This window comes from Podarcis liolepis, assembly GCF_965112155.1.
Source record: "Podarcis liolepis genome assembly, chromosome: 7".
NCBI lineage: Eukaryota > Metazoa > Chordata > Lepidosauria > Squamata > Lacertidae > Podarcis > Podarcis liolepis.
The window spans coordinates 27046456-27060959 of record NC_139561.1 but is presented as its reverse complement, the minus strand read 5'-3'; the positions used below and the strand labels follow the sequence as shown (position 1 = coordinate 27060959).

The 14504-nt window shown below is 44.1% G+C and overlaps 1 protein-coding gene across 2 annotated transcripts; it reads left to right on the top strand.

Moving 5' to 3' along the window:
- Positions 1-1744: 1744 nt before the first annotated feature.
- On the top strand, positions 1745-10073 carry LOC310711318 (arylacetamide deacetylase-like 4). Of its 2 annotated transcripts, XM_083513138.1 has the most exons (4): positions 1752-2185; positions 4529-4745; positions 6845-6908; positions 9274-10073. In XM_083513138.1, exons 1-4 carry the CDS (start codon positions 1943-1945, stop codon positions 10046-10048), a joined length of 1299 nt encoding a protein of 432 aa, XP_083369264.1. In that variant the 5' UTR covers positions 1752-1942; the 3' UTR covers positions 10049-10073. The 2 variants fall into 2 exon arrangements, with proteins under 2 accessions (XP_083369265.1, XP_083369264.1); XM_083513139.1 differs by lacking the exon at positions 4529-4745 and having other exon boundaries at positions 1745-2185.
- Positions 10074-14504: the final 4431 nt, after the last annotated feature.

Sequence of the window (14504 nt, the reverse complement as noted above, 5' to 3'; positions counted from 1 at the left end):
GTACTTTGCACAGAAACCATGTGTCTGAGTGATCATGAGCAAGGACAGTGAAGGCAAACAGAAGACTGCTGTGGACACAGAATACCCGAGTGATTGCACCGATGGATCATGACTTTGATGCACAAATAAGACATGGGTGGAGAGCTCAGGTGGGGGGCAATTCCATAAGTTCACCTGGTGAAGCAGACAGATGAGATTCCCTTCCACTTGATAATAATAATAATTTTTATTTATACCCCGCTGTCCCCAGCCAAGGCCAGGCTCAGGGCAGCTAACAAGCAATAATAAAAACAAGTTGAATGAATGCAGCTTAAAAACAAGATTAAAATACAACATTTAAAATATTGAAACATTAAAATATTAAAATGCAGCCTCATCACAGGAGGAGAAAGGAAAAGGAAAAAGAAAGAGGGGGAGGGAATCAAATTGGCTCCAAGTCAAAGGCCAGGTGGAACAACTCTGTCTTACAGGCCCTGTGGAAAGAAATCAGATCCTGCAGGGCCCTGGTCTCATGAGGCAGAGCATTCCACCAGGTCGGAGCCAGTGTTGAAAAGGCCCTGGCTCTGGTTGAAGCTAATCTAACTTCCTTAGGGCCCGGGACCACTAGGGTGTTGCTATTTATGGACCTTGAGGCTCTCCGTGGGGCATACCGGGAGAGGTGTCCCATAGATATGAGGGTCCTAGGCCGTGAAGGGCTTTAAAGGTCAAAACCAGCACCTTAAATCTGACCCTGTACTCCACCGGGAGCCAATGCAGCTGGAAAAGCACTGGGTGAATATGCTCCCGCTGGAGTTTCTGGGACAGCTTCAAGGGCAGCCCCGCGTAGAGCGAATTACAGTAGTCAAGCCTGGAGGTGACCGTCACATGGATCACTGTGGCCAGGTCGGGGCGGGAAAGGTAAGATAATGTTATCTTGCTCCTGCCGAGGGGAGAAGGCTAGTACTTAAGGTAGCAGCTATATGACAGGGAGAAAGGATGGTTCCCTCAGGTCTCTGCCCAGGAGATCACCAACCACAGCGTTGTGGAGTTCAGTGTGCCATGCATGGAACAGCTGTACATAGAAACCAAAGCATTTGTCCATTGGAGTGCTCTGGATACAAAGCCATTGATGAGCCCAGAGAAGGCATATCTGTGTGGTTGCTGCCTCTTTGTGTTTCTCCTGGTTCAAAAGAGTTCTCCTGGTATCAGATATGGCTCACAGGAGAGCCACCATCCCAAGAGATGGTAACCTTGCAGCAGCACTGTCCGGTGGATGTCCTTTGTCTAAATATCCAAAGACTGTGCTGGCCAGTGTTTTTGTTAAGTTTCTAGAAAACTGATGTAGAGCTGTATAGTTAGATCCAACTGTACACATGCTTTTGGGAGCTAGTGGGGACCCCTTTCATGTTCACTCTTTTTCTAAATTGTTGTATTCTATCTTGTTGCATTTCTTCTATTCCAGTGCATTTGTTCCTGGATTGATGGCTAGTGCTGTATTCAGCTCTGACATCTTTGTGAAAGAAACATGTAGTGCAATGCTCATGCTGGATCTGTTACACTTCAGAATCTGTCGGTTTTAAACATATTACTGTAGCCAAGTGACTTAATAAAAGCTGCACGGTGTTGTTATCACTGTGTTTGCAGGAGGGGTTTGTGCTTCAGCGTAAGGATTAAACTCTAAAGTTAACCAACTCTAAAAGCAGTTGGAGTTGTATGAGCAGCAATTGGGCTTTGGCAAGAGCAACTGACAGGGCAGGATTGGCACCATTATTCCAGCCACACAGCACTCATCTTTCCTGACACACCCATACTTCCCGTCTGAAGAATAGTTGTGATATTATAGAATTAAGGATGGTCTGGAATGTGTGGCCTGACTATTAAAGTGATTAGTTTTCCCCCTATCACCTGAGATCTGTGTGGGATGGCAAGGGATGCTATGTTTCACAAGGCATGAAGTACTTCCATGCCAAAGTCACCTGCGTCGGCTACAAGGAAATTCCCTTCTTCGGTGCTTCTTCGCTTAAGGAGAATGGCATTCGGTGAAACTCTGTGGATGCTGACATTATATGTGGCCATTTTAATCCATTCTTTGCTGCTTGCATGGGGAGTTTATTACCATCTCACCAGGACCCACATTCCTCCAGGAATCACCCATGGTGCAAAATTACAAATTATAAGTATGGCTTCGGGATATCTCTTCGGACTGGTAAGTGTGTGTATGATCATTTTCTCTTACTGAGCAACTTGTATGGGATAATGACTGCCTGTGTCTGTCAAGGGAAGAGGGAGCATCTTTGAGTTCCAACTTGTGTCTTGTGAATTACTCTGCCTGTCTCTAATATCTCCACCCCCCAACCACATTGTGACAATGCCTTCCACACTTCAAGCAAATGAGGGTTTTTTGGGTTTTTTCTTGCATGCAGCCTGAGTAGTGGTTTTTCTTTTCAGAGCACTTACTCGAATTCCGTCCAGCTGTCATATTTACAGTGTTACAAGTCTCTCCCTCTGCAAATGCAGTAATAAAGAGTCCACTTGTGATATATCAGTGGTTCAGTGCTCAGACGTTGTTCCAGTAATCCGACGTTTTGTCCATAAATAGCTTAGTCATTGAGTTTTGTAGAAACTAATATACAAGAGAAGACAGTATGGCTTAAAGCAGGGTTATATCTGTCCCCATCGGCGTGTTTCCATCGGGAGCAGGGCCATCTTTAGCATATGTGCTGCTGGTGTGCAAAGATTCGCTCAGCACCCCCAAATTAACTTTCATTATGCTTATGTCAGACACCACGCTTATGCCTTATCTCTTGTTTATGAAAGAAGGGAGAAAAAAGAAACAAACTTTTTTATTTGCTCATTTATTTACAATGCACTTATACTTAAGTACACAACACCACCACATTTAACATAAGTATTGTTTAGGCACCTACTTAGGAGAAACATCAGTCGTGTCAAAGGTGCCGCTGCCGCAAGCAGCTCAATGCAATACATACCATAATATTTTGATGTAAGAGTTAATTTTGCGTGCACAGCGCCATTGTGAATGGCAAGCGTTGCCTTTGAGTCTGACAAGCGCCACCGTTGTAAATGACAAGTGGCGCTGCTGGTGCGGCTCGTCTTTGGTAAACGAGCGCACAAAATCAAAAGTCCTTTAGTGAAACAGTAGGTATACATTTCGGTAATACCTAGGTATATATGTATTTTGTTTTTCTAGCTTCATCAAAATTATTTATTATTTCATAACAGGTAGATAGTTAAGAGCTTAGGAGGCTTCAGCGGCAGGCACCTGGTGCCCTCCAGAATTCAGCGCCCAGGTGCCCCGCACCCCTTGCACCCCCGGGTAAATACGGCTGTGATCAGGAGGAGCATAAAAAGAGGACTGTATCCTACTGTGGTGTTAGAACATTCCTACCTAAGGGGGAAAACCCACCTCTCTTTCCATTGCATTTTGATTCTGAATCCTGTGCTCCATCCTGCTACTCATCCTGCCCACCCCAACCTTTTAAAGAAGTGCTCAGGTTTAGTTTCTCTCCATTTCTCCCCACCCCCTCTTAATATTAAATGTTAATCCTTGTGAAAATGCACCAGCATTTTAGTACATACTTCTTCAGGGGTGCCAACTTGAATAAAATATTGGGATGTGACATATTTGAAAGCCCATCTACCTGATGGGGGGGTGTTTTGGCCCCCTCCAATATCTTAGGGTAGGGATCTTGGCCCCTAGGATTTGGCTCCTAAGCATCTAATATCCCTCCTATTATTTGTGCTCAGTTGTGACTAATAAACGTATTTGCAAGCAATTGACCTTAATGTGATGCATTTTCATACGTCATTAGGTAAGACGTTTAGGTAGGGTTGTTGTTGTTGTTGTTGTTGTTGTTGTTGTTGTTGTTGTTGTTGTTAAAAGGCAAACAAATTCAATTTCCCCCATCCCTATTTATCACTACAGGTGACAAAAAGTGGGTAAAGCCAGAAGAGATTCGGGAAATGAGAGTGATCCCAACTGTTAGGGGCAGGGCTGGCAAGGGGGAAAGATGTGATTGATTTGTGCCATTCTAAGTCAGGACGCGGGTGGCGCTGTGGGTTAAACCACAGAGCCTAGGGCTTGCCGATTGGAAGGTCGGCGGTTCGAATCCCCACGACAGGGTGAGCTCCCGTTGCTCGGTCCCAGCTCCTGCCAACCTAGCAGTTTGAAAGCACGTCAAAATGCAAGTAGATAAATAGGTACCACTCCGGTGGGAAGGTAAACGGTGTTTCCGTGCACTGCTCTGGTTTGCCAGAAGCGGACTAGTCATGCTGGGCACATGACCCGGAAGCTGTAAACTGGCTCGCTCAGCCAATAAAGCAAGATGAGCGCCGCAACCCCAGAGTCGGCCACGACTAGACCTAATGGTCAGGGGTCCCTTTACCTTTACCTAAGGTGGACGTTGGCATTTCTCTGCCTCTCAGTTCTGGTTCTCTCCATGGCGGGAGGTTGAGCTTTGGGCTTTTCACTGTGAATGCAAAAAGATATGAAGCGGATCATAAATGCTAAATGTTTTGGTCCAAATAGGGGCTGCTCCTGGAAAAACTTGGCATTTGTCACAGGTATATGATCTGGAGGATCTTAGATGTTTGCATATCACCAAAACACTACCAAGGGCTGATAATAAAGGACCTGGTTTTCGATGGGGTGCCAGTCAGGGTGCACTGGCCCCAAACATCACCTGCTGAGAACAGGAGAGGAGTGATGTATTTTCATGGAGGTATTGCTCTCTTTGGAACAATGCGTAAGTTCTTTGAAAGCATCTTAAAACTATATTGTTCTAAGATAATTTGAGAGTCCTGAAATGTTTGCCATGGAGGGTGGTGGGAGTGGTTTGTACTGCCCCTGTATGTAGCTCAAGTTAAATTCCCATGGCAGGATGGGATTCTATTACAAGAAAATGAGACAGAGAAATCCATTCACACTGGTGACCAATTCTGTACCCTCACCAGCCTTAATGGTCAATGAAAAATCCTTAAAATGCCAAAGAGCATGTTTCTGCTTTGTACGCCAAATGATTTGAAAAGAGGTTCCAGAAATGGTCAGAAATAACTAAGCAGAAATGTGGACTGAGCCTTGGTTCTGTTTATATTATATAATATTTTTATTTCTATTTATTTCTATTATTTCTATTATTTCTATTATTTCTATTATTTCTATTATTTCTATTATTTCTATTATTTCTATTATTTCTATTATTTCTGTTTCTGTTTCTGTTTCTGTTTCTGTTTCTGTTTCTATTTATTTGGTTCAATCCAAGTTTCTCCCAGAGTAGGTTCGTTAGGTTTCAGGGTTTTGTTTTGCTTTTTTTTTTTTACAATCCAGTGGCCTATAAATTTTATTCAATAAAATAAAATTTTATTCAATAAATAAGTAAAATAAGATAAATAGACCCAAATTAGTCATATCTGTTAATTTTAATGGATTTACTTTTTTCTTTAGAGCAAGAGCCTCCTATCTATATTGGTACCCTGTAATCTGTCCCAAAGTCTGGTTCTGGAGACTGTATCAAAGGCTGCTTTTAGGTCAACAAAGGCAGGGTATAGTTAGGCCTGGGTGAGATTGGAAATGGGGATGATGAGAGTGGAGGCTAGCATCTGCCTAACATCAATCTACAAATGGCTGACATTGAATCTGCTCCCCCGAGGGATAGCCCCATTGATCCTCTGCGACCAATTCCAGTCAGGCTGGCAGACTGCAGTCCTGAACACCCTCCAGAAACTGGGTTTTGCCCCTCAAGCCCTTCTAAGTCTGGGCTTGGGCCAGGCAAAAGCCACAGTCAGGCAAAGAATATTATATACCGAGAGACAACAGGACTGCGCAAGGTGCCCCGACTATAAAATTGGAGAAATCGAGAGAGATATAGCCGCACCGGCAGCATATCTCTTCTTTCTCGTATCTAGAAATGCAAGAAGGGCCTTTACACTCGCCAGAAGCTCGGCTCTTCCCTCTCCGGTCCTGGATGGAGCCTTTAGAAAAGTCCCCTATGCTCAGAGACTTTGCACCTGTCCTTTGGGAGAGATAGGAAGCCCAGAACACTTGTTCTTTAGATGTCCCTTTTATGAAGAGGCACGTAGTAAGATCATTGATCCCCTACTGGTGACGTTCGCCGACCTCCTGCAAAAGCAAAAATTTGACCTTTTGCTGTTGGGCAAAGATCAGAAGATGACCTGGATGGTCGCCAGATTCTGTGTACAAATCTGTAGGCGCAGACCATCGCCCAATTCAAAATCCCCAAACTCGGTTCCATGGGTGACTGTGAGTCAACTCCCTGGGATAGTTTATTGTTGTACATTGTTTCTAAATTTATTGTTGTACATTGTTTTAATTGTCTGTTTTAACCATATTTGCGCATCAGTTTCTAATGCTGTGAGTGTCTTCTATTTCAGAGGCTTCTACTCTGCAGCCTCTTATAGTTGTTTTAACTGTGAGTCTTTTAGTTCTTATGCTCTTACAGTTGTTTTAACTGCATGTTTTTATTTGTTTTTAGTTCTTATCTGTTTTAATTATCAGTTTTTATCCATCCATTATCCGTGTTTAATCTTGTATTTTATTCGGATGTTTTTATCCTATGCTTGTTTCTTTGTCCTTATCTGCTCCAACATTTATCAGTTAAAAAAATCCTAACTGCTATTTTATTTATATGTTGTTTTTGGTTTTTTTATCCTGGTCTGTGACTGTAATAAAGTTCATTCATTCATTCAATGGATTTACTTTGAGGAGGGCTAACGCTGGCTGTAACTCAAAATGATTTCAATATGAATGACCAGCAAATTTTGTTATGGACGCTCCCTGCCCCCTATAGCTGTTGACTGTGTGTGTGTGTGTGTTTTCATCCCCCAGGAGCCTTTGAAAGAACATGCTGCTATATTGCCCACCAAAGTGAGTCAGTGGTTGTGAATGTCAAGTAAGTGCTTACATTCTCTTTGTAAAAAGGGGGTGTGTGAGAGTCCCCTCAGCATCTAATCCTTCCTAAGACCTGAGCCTGGAGGAAGCCTGCTAAAATTTACATAGCGATTTGGCCAACCTCTCAAATGGACATTCCGTTTTGCATTTGGATATTTTTTTATGTTCTAGGCCCCAATCATAGGATGAGTTCTGCTGGATCAGGTCAGTGAATGGCCCATTTAATCCAACATCCTGTTCGCAACCAGTTGCCCATGGGAAGCCAGCAAGCAGGAAAAAAGTGCAACAGCCCTCTCCCCAGTTGTGATTCTCAGAAAGTCGTATTCAAGTGCATATTGCATCATCTGTAGCTTTTATCATCTGTAGCATCTGTAGCACAGCCACTTTCAGGGAATGATCTGAAACCTCTGAACCTCTCCTACCCCTAGTGTGGACCGATGGGCTAGTTCATGGGTAGGCAAACTAAGGCCCGGGGGCCAGATCCAGCGCAATCGCCTTCTCAATCCAGCCTGTGGATGTTCTGGGAATCAGCGTGTTTTTACACGAGTAGAATGTGTGCTTTAATTTAACATGCATCTCTGGGTTATTTGTGGGGCATAGGAATTCATTCGTTTTTTCCCCTTCAAAATATAGTCTGGCCCCACACAAGGTCTGAGGGACAGTGGACCGCCACCCCCCCCCCCCCCGATGAAAAAAATTTGCTGACCCCTGGCCTCTAGTTTCATTTTCTCTCAGTTTCTTCCTTTTGCTTAAGTCTTAAATTCAGTTCTCCACATAAGCTTGCCTTTAAAAAAGAGTCCACATAAAAACTGTTTGAATTCTTGTTTGAATTCACCCTTATTTTTGTATGTTATTTTCAAGAATATATATATGCATTTTTATGCCCACTTTACCCCAGTAAAGCATTTAGTTCTATCATTCCTTGGCTGGAAAACTGCACTGTGTATGTTTCAAAGGATGATTGTGTTTCTGTTTGTGCACTGTGTACGGAAACTTCAAATTAGGTGTGTTTATCTGCAGAGGTGAACTGAACTGGAATTTCTTCTCCAACGCTACCCAAGGTGGAGCATGAAAAGAAAGAGAGGAGCAAAATTCCTATAAAATCTTATAGAATCTCAGTCCACAACTATCATTTCTCTCTCTCCTCAGTGTCATATAGATATTTTTGTTTCATTTTAATTGAAGTAGAAACAGACATCAAAATGGCATAGCACAATTTGCAAGAATACCTCAGAATATACATAGGTAATCCTTAACCCTTCTTGGGAAGCGGGTGGTGCTATGGTCTAAACCAATAAGCCTAGGGCTTGCTGATTGGAAGGTCAGCGGTTTGAATCCCCACGACGGGGTGAGCTCCCGTTTCTCAGTCCCAGCTCCTGCCAACCTAGCAGTTCGAAAGCACGTCAAAGTGCAAGTAGATAAATAGGTACCGCTCTGGCGGGAAGGTAAACGGTGTTTCCGTGTGCTGGTCTGGTTTCACCAGAAGTGGCCTAGTCATGCTAGCCACATGACATGGAAAAACTGTCTGCAGACAAACGTCTCTCCCTTGGCCAGTAAAGTGAGATGAGCACTGCAACCCCAGAGTCCTTCGCAACTGGACTTAACTGTCAGGAGTCCTTTACCTTTACCCCTTAATCCTATTGTTGTTTTCATGTTTCAGCTTTACCTTATTTTTTGGAGTTCTAGGGTTTGCCATATGTCTGGAATTTCTCAGACGTATCCAAAATATTGCAATCGGCAGCAATGTCGGGGTGGAAATTGACAAAATGTCCAGGAAAATCAGCAACTTTTCTTTCCACATTTCCACTGTTTTACTCTTAGTTGGAGATGAGCTGTGGCATTTATTTAGCTCCACAGTATACTAGTATAATCTGAGGGTGCTTTATTTTGATGAGAGAATTAAAAACAGTGGCCCTAAACTGGGAGATTAAAACAAAACTCAGATAGTTTGAAAATTCAAAGCAATAGACCAGGGTTGGAAACCTCAGGGATGCGGGCTGAATGGAGCACTCTGTCCCTCAGAACTCACCCCAGATGACCACCTCCATAGTCCCTGTTTTGTGCACAAACACACACGCTTCATCTGCCTGGCTGGAATGTGCATAGTTTGCAAAGTTGGAGGAATGTGTGGTGTTCATAGGAAGTAGCCTACGAGTACAAAGATAAACTTTGCATTTTATGTCTGCTTAGGCTCTGGTTCCACCCATCATGTAGTCCCCAGAAGGTTGCACAGACAGGAATTTGCCCCATGGGGTAAAAAAAGACACACACACCCATACACACCTTCAATATGCCATGAAGAAACATGCTCATTTTCTATGCAGCGTACACTGTTGAATTTATAAAATCTCTCTCTTTCATGTAAGTTTCCGGTTAGCTCCTGAGCATCTGTATCCAACTCCGGTACTGGACTGCCGTACTGCTGCAACCCACTTTTTGAAGCATGCAAAGGAATACGGAGTGGACCCCAACCGAATTGCCATTGGAGGGGACAGTGGCGGGGGCACGATTGCTGCAGCTGTCTGTCAACAACTAGTGGCAAGGAAGGATCTCCCAAGAGTGCGAGCTCAGTTCCTGGTCTACCCTTTCCTCCAAGCAGTGGACTTCAATTTGCCTTCCTATCAGCTAAACCGTTCCATTCCTCTGTTGTTCAGGAAACGGGCTGTCAAACACGGTTTCCGGTATCTCACAGGGAAGATGATCAATGTAGATGGGATCATAAAGGGCGCCCATGTCTCTGCAGATATATGGCTGAAGCACCGGAAATGGATTAGTGCTGACAACATCCCAGAAGAGTTTAAGGGCAGGGGCTATGTCCCGGCAGTACCTCCTCCATTTTCTGAAAAGCTTCATGAACTCTGCAAACGAGGTTTTGAGACAATGTTTTCCCCCCTCTTAGCGGAGGATAACATCATCTGCCAGCTCCCCGAGACTTTCATTTTAACCTTTGAGTATGATCTTATCCGGGACGACGGACTGTTATACAAGAAACGTCTAGAGGACAATGGTGTGCCGGTGACATGGCATCATCTTCAGGATGGTTTCCATGGAATAACTGTATCTTTTGGCCTGGGGCCATTTGAATTTCCAGCTGCAAGGAAATGTTTGCAGCATGTAGCAGATTTCTTAAAAGGTATATAGAAATAAATGGCCCGTTTTGTCCTGCGCTGGTAGTCTTCCCCTTCTGTGCAGGCATATTCTTTTTCATGCCCTGCTCTCCCAATCATAACATTAAAAAAACTGAAAGTCAGCTCAAATGTTTGGCACAGTCTAATTTATTAAAGTCAATGTGCTGGACATAAGAAAAGCCTTCAGATTCAGGCCAATGGCCACACCTAGTCTAGTATACTGTTCTCACAATGACCAGGTAGATGCTGTCAAGAGTCCAGGTTCCCAGCTTGATAACACAGTAAGCATAGGTAAATAAAAAGGAAGATTTATTGTAAATACAAACATAACTCCGGATGGCTCTAGCCAAGCCACCGGCATTATCACTCAAGATGACCCTTCTGAAGACTCCTTCTGGTGTCGACAGAAGATATTGAACTTTTGACCTTTACGTCTCTTATTTTGCTTTCTGTCTAGCAGCCCCCCAATTCGCCTCTGCCTTGGACTTTTTTGTCAGCTACAGCCTCTTCCTATTCCGAAAAACTGTCTGTGTGGCTGTTCAAGCCTTTTTGAGCTTCCCGAGACCTTTGGCTGTTTTCCAGCCCGCTCTCAGTTGTTCCCTTGGCAACTGGCTGTCCAAGGTTAGAGGGAGTTGATGCTGGCAGCTGTGTGCTCTGCTCAGCCGGCATCGACTCCAAATGTCTCTGTTCCTGACTGTATTCAGCAGCCGGATGCAAAGTTACACTGGGAGCTGGCTCATTCCTGACAGATGCCTCTTGGGACACCCACAAGCAGTGCCTGAGAAAGCTCATAGCAGCTGACATTTGGAAGCATGCTGCCTTTAACTGTAGAGGAAGAACTTAGCCTTCTCTTTCATGAATTTGTCTAATCCTCTTTTAAGTACATCCATGTTCCTGACCATCACTACCCCTTGCAGTAGCCAGCTTCACAAGTTAACTGCATACTTCCTTCTCAAACCAGTAAGCAACAAACGCTTAGGAATTCTATCTGACCACGAGGGTCTTTGTGAACTGGTTTGATGACAACTTAAGCTATGCCTGCTTTATTTTAATCAATAATGCTCTTTCCTTTCTACTTTCTTTTGTCTGTCCTGAATCTCCCAACACAGAGCGTCATAGGATGCCCCTGAGTTCTAGTGTTAGTGAGAGAGAAGAGGACAACTTCTTCCTCTTTGTCTTCCTCTGCTGTTGGACCCATTGATGGCCCCTGGTGGGCCATCTAGTGGGATGTAGGCATTTAAGTTCATTCACATATATATATATATATAAATTTTACAATTTAGAATACTCATTTAAACATCCTTAAAATATCAATGACTCCCCCTTATTCTCTTTCCAAGGTTCATTTTGCATATCATAAATCTCTGCATTTTTTACATAAACTAAACCATTCAGTATTCCATAATTACATCCATCAAAACTTATTTACACTGTTGAATTCATCTTAATGCTGGCAACGTTTCTAAATGTACACAACCCTCCCATATATTCAATAAACATGTTCCAATCTTCTCTAAACAGATGTTCTTATTGTTCTTTTATTCTATATGTTAAGTTTGAAAGCTGCACAATATTCCGTCAGCTTAAGTTGCCTTGCTCGTTTTCCATTTTGGGGCTAACAAAACACGGGCTGCAGTAGTGGCCAGTCAGCTAGCTAAGTTATAAGCAGAGTAGATTCCTTGAAATTAATGGGCCTGAGTTACCCATATCCATTTTTGTCAGTGGGTCTTCCCTGGCTGTGATATAACATTGGATATAGCCTAATGGGGACGCGGGTGGCGCTGTGGGTAAAACCTCAGCACCTAGGGCTTGCCGATCGCATGGTCGGCGGTTCAAATCTCCGCAGCGGGGTGAGCTCCCGTCTTTCGGTCCTAGCTCCTGCCCACCTAGCAGTTCGAAAGCACCCCTAAGTGCAAGTAGATAAATAGGTACCGTTTTATAGCGGGAAGGTAAACGGTGATTCTGTGTGCTGCACTGGTGCTGGCTCGCCAGAGCAGCTTTGTCACGCTGGCCACGTGACCTGGAAGTGTCTCCAGACTGCGCTGGCCCCCAGCCTCTTAAGTGAGATGGGCGCACAACCCTAGAGTCGGACACAACTGGCCCGTACGGGCAGGGCTACCTTTACCTTTACTTATAGCCTAATGAATATAGACATACCTTTGATCCCAAACGCCTTGCGAGTTGAATGTTTTGGCTCCTGAACGCCGCAAACCCAGAAGTGAGTGTCCCGGTTTGTGAACGTTCTTTGGAACCCGAATGTCGGACGCGGCTTCTGTGGCTTCCGATTGGCTGCAAGAGCTTCCTTGGTTTCCGAATGTTTTGGAAGTCAAACAGACTTCTGGAACAGATTCCGTTCGACTTCCAAGGTATGGCTGTATTGAACACATTGTCAGATTCTCTCTCTCTCTTCTTGTGAAATCCAGAAACTGTCAAAACAAAATTCCAACCACATCTGCAAGAGGTGAAACATTTAGCAATAAGAAGGAGCACTTGCGCAGAATGATTCCATGTGTGACATAAGTAAGACCTGTTGAGAAAACTGAACACATTTCATTACACCCACCATGGGGAGGCTTATAACCAAACACAAGTTAGTATTTCAACTCTCTCCATATCAGGTCAACAAGCGAGGGAATGTTTGATCCCATTCTCCTGTGATCCACTACAGGTCAAACTTTCAAGGACCTTGAAATCACCTTGAAATGCAGTCCAGTTCATCATTGAGAAATAGTGGGGAAGGAAGGGTGCAAAGTATACCATTGCAATGCTGTGGTTTGACTAACTTGGCCTTATCCCAGACACAGTGGTGGAGGAACCCTCACTGGCACCCGGGGTGGGATGCCAAGGGGCGGGGCAAACCGCCCAGTGGCACACATGTGACATCTGTATGGACTGCGCATGCGCAGCATCCCATACGGACTGCCCTCGGCCGCCCTACAGCTGGGGGGAGGCAGCGGGCCATCATGTCACCCCCAGAGTGGTACCCGGGGCAGACCGCCCCTCCGCCCCCCTTCATATGCCCCTGATCCCAGAACAACTTAAATCCTGTTAGTTGGAACCAATAATGGTTAGCCAGGGACAGAATTTCGGACCTTCTGCACACAAACTCTAAGACTGAGCTCATAGGACCCTTGCTTCACCTAGCCTCTGGCTCTTCTGGTGACAGCAGATTACTAGCTGGGGTTCCATTTAGATCTCATAAAACATGAGATATAAAAACCGGTCCCAAGGGCTTTTGAAATAAAGTCTGAGTAAAATTGGTGAAGCAGCAGAAGTTTATTGATTACAAAAACATAGCTGCAAGAAAGGGTATCCAAAGGAGGCACATCTCAGGTCAGTACAACGCAGGCATTTATCCTTTCACGGAGCGCAAAGTTCCTTCCTCTGCCTGTCCACTGGGCAGGGGCCTGCAAAAGTCACAGCCTATCACGACCGCCTAAATAAAATACTAAATTCTCCTCCTTTGTTTACATCTCACCCTCTCCAGACCCTCGGTGCCCAATCCCCATGATTATCATTGTACAAATATGGTCGAAAGTCCCTTAACATTTGTCTATTTACATAAGTATTCTAACCACAAGTTGTTCTAGTTACACATGTTACACCACTATTTGTTTCAAATGCAAGCATAACCGAGTTTTATATCTTATGAAGCTAAAAGGGCAAACCACATTTTGACCACCAGCTGTTCTAATCACAGGTGCAAACAGGCTTCGTGTCTAGGTCCCAACCACAGGCTATGTGACTTGAACTTTTTAACCACGAATTTTGGCTAAATATGTGTTAGCTGTTATCTTGTGACCTATCAGTCTCAGCTTTCTTTCAGCAGTTGCAGCTTTCGCAAGGTCTGAAAAAGCAACACATTCCATTACCTTAAAAGGCAATATTTCTTGATATTCCTTACATAAAACCCCAGTTTTAAAACAGCTGCTTTGAGAGCCAGTTCATTTCCGGGCTCGATTCAGGGGGCTCAGGTAATAATAATAATAATAATAATAATAATAATAATAATAATAATAATAAATTATTTATACCCCGCCCATCTGGCTGAGTTTCCCCCAACCACTCTGGGCGGCTCCCAATCAAGTGTTAAAAACAGTACAGCGTTACATATTAAAAACTTCCCTGAACAGGGCTGCCTTAAGATAGGGCTGCCTTAAGGTTAGTGCTTAAAGCCCTAAACGACTCAGGAACCCTATACCTTAAAGTCTGTTTCCTTCCCTCCAGACCCTGTCAGGTGCCGAGGTTGCCAGAGGCAGTTCCCTTGGTTGTTCCACAACCCTTTGATGAGCATCTCTTAGTGTATGTTATGGTGTAGGAAAGGAAACATCTCAGTGGGGGATGAAGCACAGAAGAAAAGCTCTCCAGTGGTCTCCTCCAAAAAAACCCCCATAACTGAAGTACTGCCATCCCTGGAACCTCCCCCCATTCAGGGAATGGTGAGTGGAAAACAAAATACGTAGCCAGGT

Excerpts from the sequence above, each read along its gene's own strand:
- LOC310711318 (XM_083513138.1), top strand. The coding sequence starts at position 1,943 with ATGCCAAAGTCACCTGCGTCGGCTACAAGGAAATTCCCTTCTTCGGTG. Across the intron at positions 4,746-6,844 it reads TGCTCTCTTTGGAACAATGC|GAGCCTTTGAAAGAACATGC; the intron begins GTAAGTTCTTTG and ends TTCATCCCCCAG. Across the intron at positions 6,909-9,273 it reads TCAGTGGTTGTGAATGTCAA|TTTCCGGTTAGCTCCTGAGC; the intron begins GTAAGTGCTTAC and ends CTTTCATGTAAG.